At 27.7% G+C, this 14,545-nt stretch overlaps 2 protein-coding genes across 2 annotated transcripts in view; both read right to left on the bottom strand.

Moving 5' to 3' along the window:
* Nubp1 (NUBP iron-sulfur cluster assembly factor 1) overlaps positions 1-13,771 on the bottom strand; it is a 33,766-nt gene extending 19,995 nt beyond the window's left edge. Inside the window, exons 1-4 of the mRNA XM_016071586.4 lie at positions 13,611-13,771; positions 7,036-7,140; positions 5,045-5,178; positions 1,758-1,826 (exon numbers count right to left, since the gene is read on the bottom strand). Of these exons, the coding sequence (XP_015927072.1) occupies positions 1,758-1,826; positions 5,045-5,178; positions 7,036-7,140; positions 13,611-13,629 (327 nt within the window). The 5' untranslated portion in view covers positions 13,630-13,771. The remainder of the gene's footprint in view (positions 1-1,757; positions 1,827-5,044; positions 5,179-7,035; positions 7,141-13,610) is intronic.
* On the bottom strand, positions 11,789-13,604 carry LOC107454383 (nuclear receptor-binding protein). Its single transcript, XM_043040003.3, has one exon. The coding sequence runs from the start codon at positions 13,523-13,525 to the stop codon at positions 12,017-12,019; it is 1,509 nt and encodes a 502-aa protein (XP_042895937.1). The 5' UTR covers positions 13,526-13,604; the 3' UTR covers positions 11,789-12,016.
* Positions 13,772-14,545: the final 774 nt, after the last annotated feature.

Below are 14,545 nucleotides of genomic sequence, written 5' to 3'. Positions count from 1 at the left end.
CTAGATAAAATATTTTAATGTTCATAAATGCTTGTAAAATAAATTTTTGGTCCATTAAGATAAATTTATTACTAACATGAGTAATTTTTTTTAAGAGATAGGTTAAATTTATTTTAATTTTTTCAGTCTGATCACCTGGAAAAGTTGTAATGAAATAATTTATTTCTTACTTAAGGTTAATTTGTAAATTGGTTCTGACACCCTGATCAAGTGTTTGAATTCATTTCAAGTTAGTTTAAATAATAAATTTACATAATAAAATCATTTAAATTACGGGGAAATCTAGGATGCTCACCAGGGGCCTGTGATCCCTGGCTATTTTTGATCCAATTGGACTAACTAATATTTTTACTTACAAAGCTATTGTTATTACTTATACTTGCATTTAGAGTTTAGTGAGGACGGAAGAGAAATAGAGCGACAATTAGGACTGCCTGCTAGCACAATTAAGGTGAAGTCTTGGTTTCAAAGCTACTGCACCAGGAGGTGTGCTGACCATCCTCATCGAATGTTTGTTGATCGTCTCCATGAAGTGTTTGTTGATCGTCTCAATGAACTGTCTGCTGATCGTTCCCATGAAGTGTTGCTGATCATCTCATAGAGTGTTTGCTAAGGCTCTACGTACTGTTGGTGCCACAATGACTGTTCCCACTCACATGGTTCCTCCACCTGTCCTTCAACCGGATTTCCCTGCTCCTCCAGTTTTATCATTTGGTAGGATTCCTCCACAACCACCTTCGTTGCCAAAACCAGCTGCATCTCAAATACATGCTTCACCACTTCCTCCGAAAGTACTCAGCAGCCTACATCTGACTACGAGAGACGAAGCATTAGCTTGGACATAAGCCTGTGAGATTCAGCTCGACATTGCTTCCAGTGCCAGAAGATGTCTTCAGGAATCGCAACTTCGAACACCCATGGACTTTTGCCTTGGACACTAATTTTTTTTTCACTTTTAGAGAACTAGGTTCCTCACCAGGTGCGTCAATGAATTTCTCGGTAGTCCCTTGTCTGTGGCGGGGGAGGGATGATGCAGAGCAAGGAGTCCCAAAATAGTAAGTGCGCCAAAAACATTGATAAAGTGAGCCAAAGGGTGAGTTTGGCGAAGTTCCCTCTTGCTGTAAGGGTTGCACCCATTTAGGAATCAGTAGAAAGTTTGCATAGCTGAAAAAAGGTGACCTGGTTTTTGAGATGACACACCTGGTGAGTGAATTACCTAGATTCCTTCCCCTTTTGTATTACTTATGTATCAATATGTATTTAAGAATATTTTAAATCATTAAATTCTTAATTTAACGTTTATATGTTTATTAGAATTTTAACTCAAATTAACATGATACATACTAAAGTGAATTTAATAGGTGTATCAATAGCAAGAAAATGTGACTCATGTAACAATTGTTGAACTACAAATGCAGGATGAAGTTCAAATTTCAATGAATAGATTCCACACCCATCAAAGATTTTCTTCTGGATCCTATTGTTTTCAAAGCATTGATATTAATAGTAAGTAAAGAAACTTAGTTTTTTCTGTCTTGCTTTCATATGATGAATTATCTATTATGTATGAATTATTATTCTTAACTATAAGTTATAAGTTATTTAATTGTCACACGTTGCATAGATAATTATAATACATATATATATATATATATAGAAAGATAGATAGATATGTATGTATATGGGTATATATTTATATAAAGGTATATATTATATATATCTATGTATATATATGCTGAGTTTGAAAAATAATTTACCTGTTCATTTTCTACTCCAAACATTCTAGGCAATGAAGGACCACATAAATCTATATCCATAATGCCAATCTAAAAGTGAGAATAACTTAACAGTGACTTCGATTTAATACTCAATATGAATAGAAAAATTGATACAATCATTTACATTCATCCATACATTATTATTAATACACACAGATTTTATTCCATTTCAAATTTCAGCATACATTTTGATACTTCTAGACTCTTTAGCAAATAGTTTAATTAAATTTCATTGGAATGATAATCATTGTCATCACTCAAATGAGTTTTCTAAAAAACTTTTGCGTTCAATTCTCAGAGAAATGTACCTGCAATTTCCAGGCATCTTGTCTTAATTGCTTTCTTGCAGAAGAACCTGGAAAATTGTATGTGAACCTGGTAAAAGTTTAAAACATTAGAAAAGTTTGAATCCTTTCAAGAGGACTACAGTCAGAAAGTAAGTCACATTACCTATTTAAAGATGATTTTTGCCTCAATTATTAACCATTTACAAGACAATCTCCTGAAGGTATTGGAAATGATACTAAAGAATCATATTAAGGTGTAAGAAAGCAAATAATATTATAGGAGCATAGATTTCATTTAAAAAAAAATAAAACATCAATAAGCCGTTTATTAGTTTTAAAATAGCATATTTTTAATACTTATAACAGTGTTCAAAAACAATCATAAAACGTTTTAGCTGTAAAGATTACCAATAGCACTTTGAAGAAAATCCGATGCACACATCATCATATCAAGTTTTCAATCAATTTTACATCTCTTATCTCATAATTTTCATTAGCTTAATATTTCAATTTTTTTAAATAAAATTATCTAACATGCTTTGTAATATGTATAATCATATTTCTCATGTCTTAAACGGTAGTTAGCAGGGTTTTACATCAAATCAATGAATATGTTATAGCTAACCTTTTGTACTTCAGCCTTACAGCAAATTTATATTTTAAAATGACTCATTATATTTTTTCAAAAAATCTTACAAACCTCCTATCATTGAACCTGAAACTTCTAAGCATTAGTAATAAAAATAAGCTATAGCAATGAATCCTCATCCTCATAATAGGGGCAACTGAGATCAGAGTATCTGATACAGAAAAAGGTTTCCCATTCTCTCTCTGTACATGTAAGTATAAAACCTAATATAGCATATCATTCAGGTACTGGGTATCTTACTGTATTTGAAAGATATAAATAACAAAACCATTTGAAATTAAAACGTACAAATAAAAAATAATATTAAGCTATTAAGGGTGGAAATGGGTAACTTTTTACTAAGCAAAAAATCAAATGCTTATAAAAACCTATGTTTTTGTATCAATTCTTATAAAATTTATTAAAATTATTTAAAATGACATCTAAAACTTCATAACTCATTAGAAACAATCTAATCCCTTAAATACAATCGAAATAACAAACATATTATTGTTCTAAAACTCTTATGAAATGTAAAAATTTTAAGAATTATAGAAAAATACAGATATGAGACATTAACAAAACTTGCATTTTCTTCCCTCCAAATTAACTGGATGAACTCATATCATAGGCAGTGATTAATAATCAAAAATCAATCACTGATGATGTTTATCAATCATACGTGCTGCATAACAAAGTCAACTTAAAATAATAAAAATAACAATTTAACAATAATAAAAATATTATTATGATGTCTATATGTCTAAGCAGGGTTTGTTGATTTAAATCAGCTTGATTTAAATCACGATTTAAATGATTTCAATTAAATGATTTTTTTAAAAAAATCATTGATTTAAATCATCTGATTTATATCAATTTTAAAATCAATATATATATTGATTTTAAAAGTTAAAAAACAGTGTTTTAAATTATTGATACTTTTATTATTTTCTTTTCTTAGTTTTAAAATTTATTTTAAATAAATTGCTGTGTTAATTAATTTTAGTTAACGAAATTACTTTCTTTCTTGGTGTGTGTTAAATTCCAACACATTTGAAACGACATTTTTAAAAGTATTTTGATTCTTGAGATTGAAAGTACAGATTAAAATACACATTTAATGCTGTCTTATTATAGACTTGCATAGCTGTAGAAAGTAATTAATAGACCTGAATTTCGAAGAAAAAAATGCAAATAATCTTAATTAAAATTCTACCTTTTGATGTAAACCGCATGGAATTAAAATCTACATTATATTTCATTGGTGGAAAATGTATATTTCTAAAGCTTGAGGTTATATATGCCAAAAATATATTTAAAAAATAAAAGGCTAATGAATTCAGATATTTTTTCCTGATATAATGTCATTCTTCCCTTTCAAAGTCTATTTGAGGCAGTAGAGTTATTAACTGGTATTTTTTTCTCATAATATGTTTACAGTATCTTTGACATTATCAGATTTTCTATTAAGAAATTTTGTGAAAAAGAATTCCAATGAGTGCATAGATTTTTTTTAGTTGATCTATTTTGATATAGAATTAAAAATGAATATTTTAATATAAAAATATGTAGATTAAATATTTATTTATTTTTTGATGAATGACTACATTTATAAACACAATCTGTTACATTTATTTTGTCATATTAAAAATCAAGAGAAAAAAAAACACAATTCTAAATTTAAATTATTGTTTGCTGATTGAAACTTTAATTTAATAGTTAAAGAGTCTGTCCAAGTCCAACTTGCTACTGCTTAGGGTACCTTCACAAATTCAACTTTGGAAATCAACAAAGGAAAAAAAATAGTTTCACAAAATACTTTTTTTTTTAAATTTTATTTTTGTGTTTCGTAAGAAAAGAATAAATCCACATTTTTGTGTTGATTTTTTAATATTATTTTTCATTATCACAAATTATGTCGAAATTTTCACAAAATAAATACCTCTCAGAAAAACCTAGACAGACCACTTTCATTAAATTCTCTATTTCATCTAGTCTTCAAATTTCAGTTATGCATGTGTTTCAAAATGGTTGCTATGCATTCAAAGCCATGTATTGTAATGAAAAATTATACTAGTAAATTAGAGTTTCTAAAATATTCTTATAATATTGTTTTAATATTAATTTAATTTTGATTAAACGTTTATAAAGGATTTTTAATCATAAATTAAAGTTCTTACAATGAGTTTGAATAAAAATAAAAAAAATATGATTTAAATAAAAAATAATTCGATTTAAATCAAAAAATTCACGAAGTGTCTAAGAAAGGGTGAGGAAAGAGTCTTCTTAAGTAGCAATTTTATATTTCCAAGGGAAAAAAGAAAAACAGAACTAAAAAAGAAAATCTTTACATTTTTCTCCAAATCATCAGCCAATGTTTGAGCCAACATAGAAGTAAAAGAGCTTTTGCCAACACCTCCTTTTCCAGAAAGAATGAGAATAATGTGCTTCACAAGAGACATCTTTTGTTTAATAATTTCAATATCTAAAAAGTAAGTAAATAACTTAATTAGAATTTTTTGTAAAAAGCCTTAAAAACTAAATATTGAATGATACAATAAAAATATAAAATGAATGAATTTAACAATAAAATAAAATTCATTATGCATACTTGGGAATGAAACAAAAAATTCTGTGCAAAAAATAAAGATTTATAAATCTAATATTTTTAAACCAATTTTACAGTATAACTGGCTTGATTTTCGTTATTTATTTCAAAATTATAAATATATGTACATACAGTCAATGCTCAAAACCACAATCCTTATGGTCAGGGCAAAAATAAAAGTTGTAACCTGAGGTCGATATATTGTGAGTGCACAAAAATATCATAAATATTAACTTAGGAATGAAAAAAAAGGCTTTTCGCATTAAAGTGCCATCTGATTGTTAGATCTTAGAAAGTTGAGTATTCATGGGTGAAAAATACCTTAAAAATAATATTATTTTAGACTGCCATTTACGATAAATAATATACATAAGATAACTGTGAACACCACACGTCTTTTATTTTAAAAAAATAAATCATGCAAGGGGATTGATATTTCCCAAAACAAACTAATTTGATTTTCAAACATAAAAAGGTTGAGTGATAAATTTATTGTATTCTGTGAAAAGAAAGTTATACAGATAACAAATGACCATAAATTATGACCACAGAGGACTTGGGATAAGAATTTAGGAGATCATATCACTCATCTTTCCCTGAAAGGGAATTCAAGGTATTTCATTTTTATGGTGTGGTAAAATCAATGGAAACGATGGTTGAAATATTTGAAACTTTTTCTCAATCAAATAACTAAATTTCAGTTGCTATATTGAAATGAACTGTTCAGTGTAGAGATTTTGTAGGATATTAAAATAATATTATTTATGTAGAATTGCAAACAGGATTTTATGCAGCACTCAATAAAACAAAAGGATCATTGTAATGTAATGGGTCACTATAATTAAAGAGCATTGCCAGTGTATAAGCAAATAAAAAGATATAAATTATTATTTTTCAAAACTAAGACTAGGGCCAATATGTTCCTTAATAAAAAAAGTAATTTTGAATCCTATCCAGAAAACAAGGGAACCCTTAAATCAAGTAGTGGGAGAAATTTGCCTTTGTGGAGGACTTTTTGATGGAACTAACATGGAGAAGAAAGTCACAGAAACCTGCCTGGATTAACCAGATGGCAAGGGGGCTTTTAACCCATGATCCGTCTACTACTGAGGATATTTATGACACATTGCAAGTCGTGAACTTAAACTTCGGCTGACGGTTATAATATTAAAAAAGTAAGGCAAAGAATTTAAAATGCGTAAAATGAGTAGTAAAAAATTACGATGGATTACATTAAAATGAAAAATAAACATAGTAAAAAACTGAATTAAAACAAGAATTGTTAGAATAGTCAAAGTAGCGGTTTTCCCTTAAACAAGGCGACCTTTTTAGTGAACTGGTGGGAATAAATAACTTTTAAGTTAGAAAGCTAATGTTAAAAAAATTTCAGCCCAAGTTTCTAGGATCCCCAAAAATTACACAATGACACTAAAAAGAGATAACTTTTTAACATTATAAGGCAATCATAGACATACAAGTTTTAAATGCCATCACAAGCAAAATAAGAATTGTATAAGTAAATTATTATGTAACTAAAATTTCAAATACTTATGAATATAAATAAGTTTCGAATTTATTCATAAGAAATTATGAGTGGGTATCAAAACCTCTCCTCTTATTTTACTGTATATAAAGTAAGATAACATTTCATTAAATAGTCAAACATATTTCGTATGACACAAATAATTATAAGAAAATAGCTATTGCACATTTATTAAATTCAACTTCACAAACCTGGGTCAGGTTCATCATTTTTTAATGAGGAACATATATTTTGATTTGGACATCCAGCACATGCTTCAGCTTTTCCTGCTGCACTACTATCCACACCAGGGCAATCTAAAAAAGAATATAGGCTGTAATTAGGAGGGAAAATAAACTATTTTAACATAAAATACATGTGTTCACATATTTCTAAATTTGACTTGAAGAAAATACTTTTTTTTAAAAAACTTAGTACAAATATTCAAAGGAAAGGGAGAAAATCCTCAGAATTTCACATTAATATTGTAAATAAAATTTTATATTCTTTTCTGTTTGAGCTAATTTTAACCTATTTATGTAAATCAAATTGCATTTATATAATTTTATTGTTTCAAAAATAATGCATTTTCATATCAAACTAAGAACACTGATTTTCTAAATCATTAGAAAATGCGACATAATATATATTCTTTCAGTTCTCAATTTACAATTCGTTGATCATAAGTGATACATTATTGTTTAAAACATATTCGAAAGAATGGCACAATGGATAAAAGCTTCACTTGACGGAATTCAAAGAAAAAGTCATAAAAAAAGCACTTAATAATGAATATTTACTTTAAAATAATTTATATTTAAATAAATATAATTCCTTTTTACTCCTTGTTTAATTGTTCCTTTTTACTCCTTGTTTAAGTCCACTTAAAGTTGAACATTGTATATGGATTAATTTTTCCAATAAAGCCATATGTAACAACATATTTAAATAAATGAAACAAACAAAAAATGATTTTCGAAGATCGGTTGCTACATTCCATCTGGAAAAGATTCACTTTTCACAAATCACTTTTTACACAAAGCATGGAAAATAAATACAGTAAATTCTATTACTTAAGATTTAATTTAAACAATTTGAATCATTACGCTAATAAAAATCCAAACAAGAAAGTCTTAAATCCAAAGCTAGGAAAAAACTTGATATATTTCATAATTTTTTAACCAAAATCACAGATAATTAAAAATTTTACCAAAATCGTGGATAATTCCCGGATTTTATAAAATTTTTACCTTAATACCGAAGTCACATCAAGATAACTCACAAGTCTTAGTTCAAAAATATTTAAACAGAAAAAGAATCAGTATTTTAAAATTGTTACAATAAGAAAAAGTGGATACCCATCAATCAAGTTTAAATAAAAATCTAATGAAAAATCAATTTGAGCTACTAGTCCAGATTTAATTCACTCTGTCAGCAGTAAAAATTTAGCAATTTATATAATTTTTCTGCTTAATATGTTCTTATTACAGGAAAATTGGTTAAAATTTTCAAAAAAAAAAAAAAAAAAAACAGTTCAATCAACAACTTATTCTTCATATCCCTTTCCTAAAACTTTCATTTCGATGAACTTGTAGCATATAAAGTTAAGTTATTTTTGAATTGGGAAAAAAATAATTTTGAAGTTGTTTTAGTAACATATTGTTACAATAGAGACAATATTTTATTTAAAAATTTAATTGTCAGGTTATAAGTAAAATACAGTTTACACACATAGAGACCTTACAACATCATTTACATCAGATGATAAATCAGTGATATTTTTTATGTTTTGAAAACTAATAGAGTTAAATTATTGTTATATTTTGTGATTATTATTAATTACAATTTTATGTTAGTTTTACTACCTTGTTATCACTACACCCAGTGCAAAGAGGATGTAGTTAGTTAATATTTACTAAGTTATAGGTAACTATAACACAGAGTAAAAATATGAGTTAAGGCAAGAGAGTTGTAGTGTTTCCAGAAAGAAAAAAAAATTTTCAGCACTTAAGAGACAATTGACTAAAAAAAAAAATTTAAAGCTTAACCAAACTAAAAATTTTTAAACTCTTTCCCATTGTTTTTCAACACAAACTAATTTTTCAAAATAAGTTATATACATATATTATTAAAAATTTTGAAGGATTTAACCATTCCACTAATTTGTTCATAAACAAAAATTGTGTTGCAACTTTCTAACATTACTTAAAAAAATTGACATTATAGAAAAGATAAAGCTTTCTGCTTCTGCCCTCTCGAACAACTAAAAATATGCAGAAATAAAAAAGAATTTTTAAAAAAATCATAATTCCTTTAAACTTAATGAACTATTACACAGACAACTATTAATTGAACTTTAACTCAATCTTAAATAAATTTTTCTAAGAATGTTTAGAGTTATTATTATCTTCCATACTAATTTTTAATTTTGGAGCACAAACAAAAAATTTTAGGATTTTGCTTATTGGTGAAAGACTTTTTTAGCATGCAAAAAAAATAAAAATAATAATAATAAAAATAATAAATCATAAATGCAACAGCATATGTCAGTTTATAGAAGTTAAAGTGTATATTTTTAAGAAAATGAAAGTAATGAATTAACACTTCACTGATTTGCAATAAAAATAAATTTATTTTACCACTATAAAATTATGTTGATAAAAAAACAAACACAATTCTTGATTTTTTTCTGTTAACACTAGGTAGATAAAATATTACTAAATACATAATTATTATGAGCAAAATAAATATTTCACAAACTTAATTCAAAACATATAAGAAATAACCAAAGCTCTAGTTATAACAATTATATAATATGAATATTAAACACTTTTTAAAAAGATTTAACTCAAACACATTAGTTAACGTATAAAGAAATTAGATGCCGAGAAATGTCACTACATATTTTAAAAATTATTACTCTTGTTTAATTAAAAGCTATGGAATAAGACAGAAAGATATCACAGTAAAATTAGTTTTTTTTTTATTACCAATATTCTGAGCTGAGTTAAATGCAGCAAAATACAACCAGAACCTAAAACCGTTTATTGCACCAAACGTAACAGCAGCAACATTCTAATACTTAATATAAACGCTCATATTATAACATTAGACTAACTGGATGGAAAAGAAAAAGTTGCAATAAATAAAAAAAACTCTTAAAAATAATTAAATAACATATTGTAGCAAATCAACTAATGAAAATATGTCAAAATGTTATATGAATATATAAACTTTTCATTATAAATATTTATTGACCTAGTTCAAATAAGATTAAAAAAATTTGGAGAATTACCTTTTAAAAAATTTCTGAACAATGAGACATCATTGTTAAAAACAATGAGACATCTTAGAGATGTCTCATTGTTTTTAAAAAGTTTTCTCAAAATTTTTTTTTAACATTTAGCGACAAAACAGTTTTTTAAACATGTTAAAACTTAAAAATTTCTTATTTCATAATTTAAATAATGAAATAATTACAATAACAGTCATAAAATACAAAATTTTCATACTATTATCATATATATGTAAGGCATTAGTCAGAAGTATATAGAATATACAAAATACTTATATTTATTAAATATGACCTTTTTGCCACTAGAAAAATATTTTTTTCTTCCAGTTAGAAAACAATAAGCTTATAACCAATGTATATATATATATCTACAGTAGAGCACCAATTATCTGAACGCCAATTAATCGGATTGTATGATTATCAATGACCATGCATTTTTCCCATCTTCTTCTTCTTCATAATAATAATTGCAAAAATGTTTTTATTTTCAGAATATTTTAAACGGTGTTTAAAAATGGCTTTTGTCCTTCTGTGACTTTGCAGAGAACCTAACGTTCTTTCCACTCAGTTTCGAAGTGGGTGGCAAGGAGTTTAATAAAGAAACAGTTTTTCAATAAAATTTTCAAACTTTTCAACACATTATTTGTAGTATACTATAATAGACGCAATTACAATTGCCAATCCTAAGCCTGGAAAAAGTATGATGGGAAGTTACTTAAAAACATTAACAAAGCCATTTTTTAAAGTTGTCCAATTACCTCAGTTTTTCTTTACCAGGATCAGACTTGGTCCGGATAATCAGCGGTCTACAGTATTTCCCATACCTGTATCCTTGCTTATTTCTAATATTATGTTAAAGATCATTTTAAGCAACTTTAAATAAAATTTTACTATCTAATTTCACCAATATACTATACATGTAAATACTTTTAATTAACTTATTTATTAAAAATCTTAAAGCACATTAACAAGATAAATATATCCTTTATAATATAAAACTTTTATATCCCTAATTAAAAAATTACTACATGAAGTAGAATAATATACCAATTATAATAAGTTAATTTCCCATAATGAAAACTTTGTTGTATAATAACACAAAACTGAGCCTTTACCCTATTGTTGCGTTCCATATAATCAGTCTAATCAGCTTAAAAATATTTTTAAAAATATATCCTAATATTATAAAGTAAGGATGCACAACCTGATCCAAATGAAATGCAATGGAAAAAACAATACAGCTTTTGCTGAATCGAACTAAATAAAATTTGGCCAGGTCTCTAATGATTAAGTTATTTATTGCTTCATTTATATTAATAATAATAAAAAAATTTAAAATACCTTTTGTTGCTGAAAGAAAAAAAAACGTATCGTCAATATTTAAAATAGAATAAAGTAAGTTTTAAACTTTTCTCTTTCAAAGAACAAAATTACAAGTTACAATCCTTTCCTTGCTGATATTATTGCTTAAAGCATATATAAATTTATTCATGACTTTATATTATTAAATATTGAATAAATCTTTGATATTGAATAAATCTTTGATATTGAATAAATCTTTGATATTGAATAAATCTTTGATATTGAATAAATCTTTGATATTAAATAAATCTTTGAGTTATTAATATTCTAAACTTACTTTCTTTTTTACAAGTAATAATCTTTTAACATTTTGATTAGGTCCTACACACTTGTAAGTTTAATGTTACAACAGATTTAAAAGTAAAATAAAAAACTACAGCCTTCCCTAATGCAATTACATAGTTTATACATTAGTATCTGGTTCGAAGGTACGCTGGCCATATGTTGTGCACATATTTATATTGAGAGGAAATATTAATTCATTCACAAGCTGTTTAACCTCATTTTCTTAAGCAATATGAAAGTTGCAAATTCTGTTAAGACTTATTGGTATTAGGCAGATCAGGTATATGGCGACGGCTAATAGTGTCTCCAATTAAATTTGCCACCATCTCTCTATCTTCATCACTAATAAACCCGTGATATACTAATTCCTCTGACAAACCAGCAAAATCATCATCTTTAGTTATTTCACAAGACAACTGCCGATTCATTTTGTCATCCATCCTCAGAAGTATAGTCAACACATAGTTTGGCCCCTGCTCTTGTGGTTTAACATTACACATTATATTCACAATTCTACGAGTTTCAATTTCTTGCGGGGCAATCGATGTGGACCTCGAAGAATCAGACAACAAGGGACGCTTCTGTACGATGGGATGAGACATAGCGTAAGCAGTGAGAGGGTATATACCATTCCGGACATCATTCAGAAATTTTTCTATCTCCAACTTCTTAGCTTTGGTTCGGGTTACCATAGGTCCAGGTAATTTACCTTGGAATGGCACGTGAGCAAGAACATCTTCTGTGTCATACTTAACAAACAAAACCTCATCGGTCAGCTGATCCGGTTGGTAAATGGCAGAATTTACAATGGCATGAGCAGCTAACAGTTTTAGAGAATGTACTTCAAATATAACTGAATGAAATAAAAGTTCTCTGATCGTTGCTCTATCACATGGATTTTTACAAAGGCACTTCTGGATAAAATCTTTTTGTAGATGATTTTCCAACGAATCAATCGTTTTATTCACAATACATTCTGTAACTTGGCTCTCTTTATCGCCAGAGGCTGATATTTCTAAAGCTGCCATTTCTAAAGCACACATACCAAAAGCATAAACATCAACAGCTTGGGTCAGATGAGGAAGTGTTTTAGACATGTACTCTGGAGCAGTGAAATGTTTATTTTTTAAGTCTTTGTGGTTGGTTTTTATGTGGTAGAGAATGGCATCAGGAACAACGGAACATATCTTAATCAGCCCATTATGCTGTATAAATATAGTATCACATGTCAAATTGCCATGGATTATAGGGGGAGAGCATGAATGTAAATAATTCAAAGCAGAAAGAATCTGAGAGCACCACCGCTTCCATGACAGTAAAGGCAACTTTATGACATTACGCTTGGTTTTCTTCAAAAACTGCTTCAGAGATCCACTAGACATGTATTCAGTAATAAATATGACTCTAGGACATTCTGAATCCTTATCCATCCAATACTTATGAAGCTTAACAATGTTAGGATGATCCAGGCGAGTCAGACTATCAAACATGTCACGAATTTTGTCCTCTTGAGACAAGAAATTTTTCCTTTCAGAAAACTGCACTTCATTCCAAACCACTTCAACGCCTTCATCAGTATCCATAGCAAGATATGCTGCATCGATACCTGGTATGTCTCGTTGTTGAACCTCTTCACGTCTTTTGAACCATCTCCCACAAGGACTTTCCTCTAATATTTCACTTTCATCTTCGGAATCATCGCAACTTTCACGCGTTTTAACCACATCACTGGAATCGACACTTTTATTAGTCGCAGCCATATTAACCTGTCTCAGTACAAATACATAAATGCTTTTGAACACAAGTTTCTAGAAACGTTATTTTAAATCAGAAAAATTGCCTTACGTTGAGGTATGCTTTCCATGCTGAGTTAAATTGTCAAATTGTTAATACAATTCAAGATTTTTCTTTAGAGCAAAATTTTTGTACAGTAACACACTTATGTTTGTTTTGTCACTGATATTAAACTTTTCCGACTACTTATTTCTGCTATATAAGTAATGCATTAGGATAATTTATTTTCTGTGTTAATATTTAGTAAATTTTTCTTTTAGCTCAGGTTAAAACAACCTGAGGAAGCATTCTCACTGCATACTATTCGCAATTAAAACTCTCTAATTTGCTCGATAAACTCTTGCTTAGAGGTCTAGCAGTGAACTGATCGGACAACCTATTTGTCAAATACCTATTTGTTGATAGTGCCAAGATGAACCAGTTTTCAACATCTTAAATGATTTTCAATCAAATTTAAAAAGTGGAAATGTGATTTAACATAGCTCAAAAAGCAGTCCAAAGAAAAATTTTGGTATGGCATAAACGAAGAAATTTTTGCTATCTCATATTGTAAGTAAAGTAAGTAAAGCAAGTAAAAATTTTTAAAAATTCTATTAAGTTAGTCTATTTAAGTAAATATCTTTGCACTTAGTGTTACAAAAACACAAATATAGTCTTTAACAAATAAATTTTTGCTGACATTTTTTGTGTAATTTTGTTGAAATAAGAAATGCTTTGACCAAATTCACACTAAAACTTCATCACCACTAACAAAATAAAGTGAAAAGTGGCTGCGAAATTTTTTTTTTCTAAATTAAGTTTTAAAAACACAGCTTTTTTCAACTTCCACCCCTGGTAACTAGCATTTATGAAGTTAAAATTTATAAAAATGAGAATTATAGCATGCACAGTAACTTTTATTCATGGTATGAAGTTGTTATTCTCTGATTTAGAACATTTTACTAAGTGATGTTTCTTTTTAATACTTTAGAAAAATGTAGCAAACA

Source organism: Parasteatoda tepidariorum, chromosome 8 (assembly GCF_982258835.1).
Source record: "Parasteatoda tepidariorum strain Cologne lab strain chromosome 8, Ptep-v5.0, whole genome shotgun sequence".
NCBI lineage: Eukaryota > Metazoa > Arthropoda > Arachnida > Araneae > Theridiidae > Parasteatoda > Parasteatoda tepidariorum.
The sequence above is the reverse complement of the archived record's forward strand: the minus strand, read 5'-3'. Positions and strand labels throughout refer to the sequence as shown.